The sequence below is a fragment of the Trichechus manatus genome, unplaced genomic scaffold, assembly GCF_000243295.1.
Source record: "Trichechus manatus latirostris isolate Lorelei unplaced genomic scaffold, TriManLat1.0 scaffold00061, whole genome shotgun sequence".
In the NCBI taxonomy this organism is placed as follows: Eukaryota; Metazoa; Chordata; class Mammalia; order Sirenia; family Trichechidae; genus Trichechus; species Trichechus manatus.
In genome coordinates this window covers 6573985-6576199 of record NW_004443997.1, presented here as the reverse complement: position 1 = coordinate 6576199, position 2215 = coordinate 6573985, and the positions used below count along the sequence as shown (strand labels likewise).

Sequence of the window (2215 nt, the reverse complement as noted above, 5' to 3'; positions counted from 1 at the left end):
TCCTTTCTTCCCTTCATCTTCTCCCCTTCCCTTCCTCCATCCCTTGTTATGGACTGAACTCTGTCCCCACAAAATACGTGTGGGAATTGAAACCCCTATACTTGTGGATGTAATGTAATGCAATGTAATCACTTTCCATAATGCAATCGAGCGTTATGTTGACGTGAAATAATGTGGAGAAGCTTGTACAAAATGAATTTATCTGGTATGGAACAGGATGTTTTGCGGTTTTAGTAGTTGTGTTAATAGCTTAAACACTTTTTAATAAAAATGGAATAGGACACTTTATTACTCGGACATCTGAGCTATGCTTACGTTAGCATTCAGCCAAACTGAAGAGAAGGCAGCCTTGGCCAGGAGCCCAGGACTTATAGTACCTGTTCCACCATCATATATCATGGATGAGCTCTTCTTCAATGTCAGACACCTTGCTGATCCCTTTACATGCATCAGGTTATTTAATCCTGTGAGGTATGAGTCCTTATTTTAGCACCTAGCAGAGGTATGCCTATCTGGCATAGATTAGGCACTCAATAAATATTTCTTGAACAGTGCAGTGATAAAGACCTAGAAAGGTTAAATGACTTGTCCAAGGTCATTGACAAGAGGTTGATCCAGAACTCAAGGCCCGGTCAGGCTACTCCAGAATTGTAAAGGTGGGAAGGCTTCCCTTCTGCATGCATGAGGGTGCCCCCTCAGACATTATCATTCCACTTAACTAGGACAATGTCTTAATAGTCAACCTCCTTTTTTCACAATTATTTCTCCATCTCTCTCTCTCTCTAGATTCTTGATCCAGTCAGTGAAGACAGGCCGGGGATATTTTACCATGCTGAGGGAGGAGAGTGCAATGAAAAAGAGGCAACAGCAACTTCAGAAACTGGAAGAGGAAGAAAGAAATAAATTCCAACCAGCCAAAAAGATCTCAGAAATCCATTATGGCAACACTCTTTTGACGTAAGTGGATGTGATGGCTCTGGCACTAACAGTCTTGGAAAGGACAACTCAGAGCGAACACTGCCCGGTTGGGTTAAGTAGTATCTTCACTACATCCATTCATCCTCACGCTTGATAGTGAGAGATACACAAGAAATCTTGCTGGTCCCCAAATGTGCCCCGTTCCCTGCCTTTCCTAGACTTTCCTTACTCTGGACTCTTCCTGCACTGTTCCTTGGGTTTTAAATATCCTTTCCCACATTCTCTGCCAGCTAAAGTTCTACTCATCATTCAAAGCCCAGCATAAATGTTCCCCCTCTTCTGATCCTTCCCAAATTTCAGCCCAACCACCTCCAGCACCCCTTCGGGCTCTGGGTTCTGAGAACGTGTGTTTGTATAGTACTTTACTTTTTCCACCTCAACATCCCTATTCTAGACCTTAGCTACATCTCCAGGTCCTAGCTCATTGTCCACACAAGGTGGGTGTACAAAAAATGTATGTTGTTTTGTTGAATAAAAAGCTGCATCTTTCTGTAAAGGACTTTCCTCTAGTTGGGGGAGGACCATCAACACACTGGTCCATTATGAAATGCCCATTAATATAGTAATAATAATAACAACCACAACAACAATGATGATGAGTGTTTACTGTGTGCTTCATGCACATCTTTTCATCTAAATCTCAAAACATAAGAGACAGGTACTATTATTAGCCAATTTTAAAGATGTAGGAACGAGGCTCAGAGATGTTAACTAATTTCCCCCAAGGCCTTAAGTTAGAAAGCATCACTGAGTCTCAAACTCCCTTCTGTTTGACACCCGTATCTACAGACTGCATGGACAAAATCCTAGGGTACTTAGCTTGTGCAGACTGAACGAGGCACACATTAGGAATGGGAAAGAGGTGCGGAAGCAAGCAGAGGGAATACACAGTAGAAATGGCCTGAAGCTACACCACTGCCCCGGTAGAGCAGCGGTCTCAACCCTGGCTACACATTAGAACCACCTGGAAAAATTTTTTAAATACTGATACCCAGGCTGCACCCCAGATCAATAACATCAGATTCTCTGGGAGTGTTACCTGGACCCAGTATTATTAAAAGTTCCCCTAAGTGATTCCGATGTGAGGTCAAGGTTAAGAGCCACTGTGTTAGGGTTACCTTCAGGAGGCCAAATTGCTAGACTGTTTGCCAAAGAGTAAATGGAAGCCTCAGCAGACACGTCCTTTCATCTGCACCATTTCCCAAATTCTGTTCTCCTGAAGCTTATTTAAAGAAAT

At 42.8% G+C, this 2215-nt stretch overlaps 1 protein-coding gene across 1 annotated transcript in view; it reads left to right on the top strand.

Annotated features, from left to right (window-relative positions):
- The window catches only part of CCDC60 (coiled-coil domain containing 60), a 239248-nt gene that overhangs the window by 168150 nt on the left and 68883 nt on the right, over positions 1-2215 (top strand). Inside the window, exon 3 of the mRNA XM_004379117.1 lies at positions 787-957. Coding sequence (XP_004379174.1) covers positions 787-957 — 171 coding nt within the window. The remainder of the gene's footprint in view (positions 1-786; positions 958-2215) is intronic.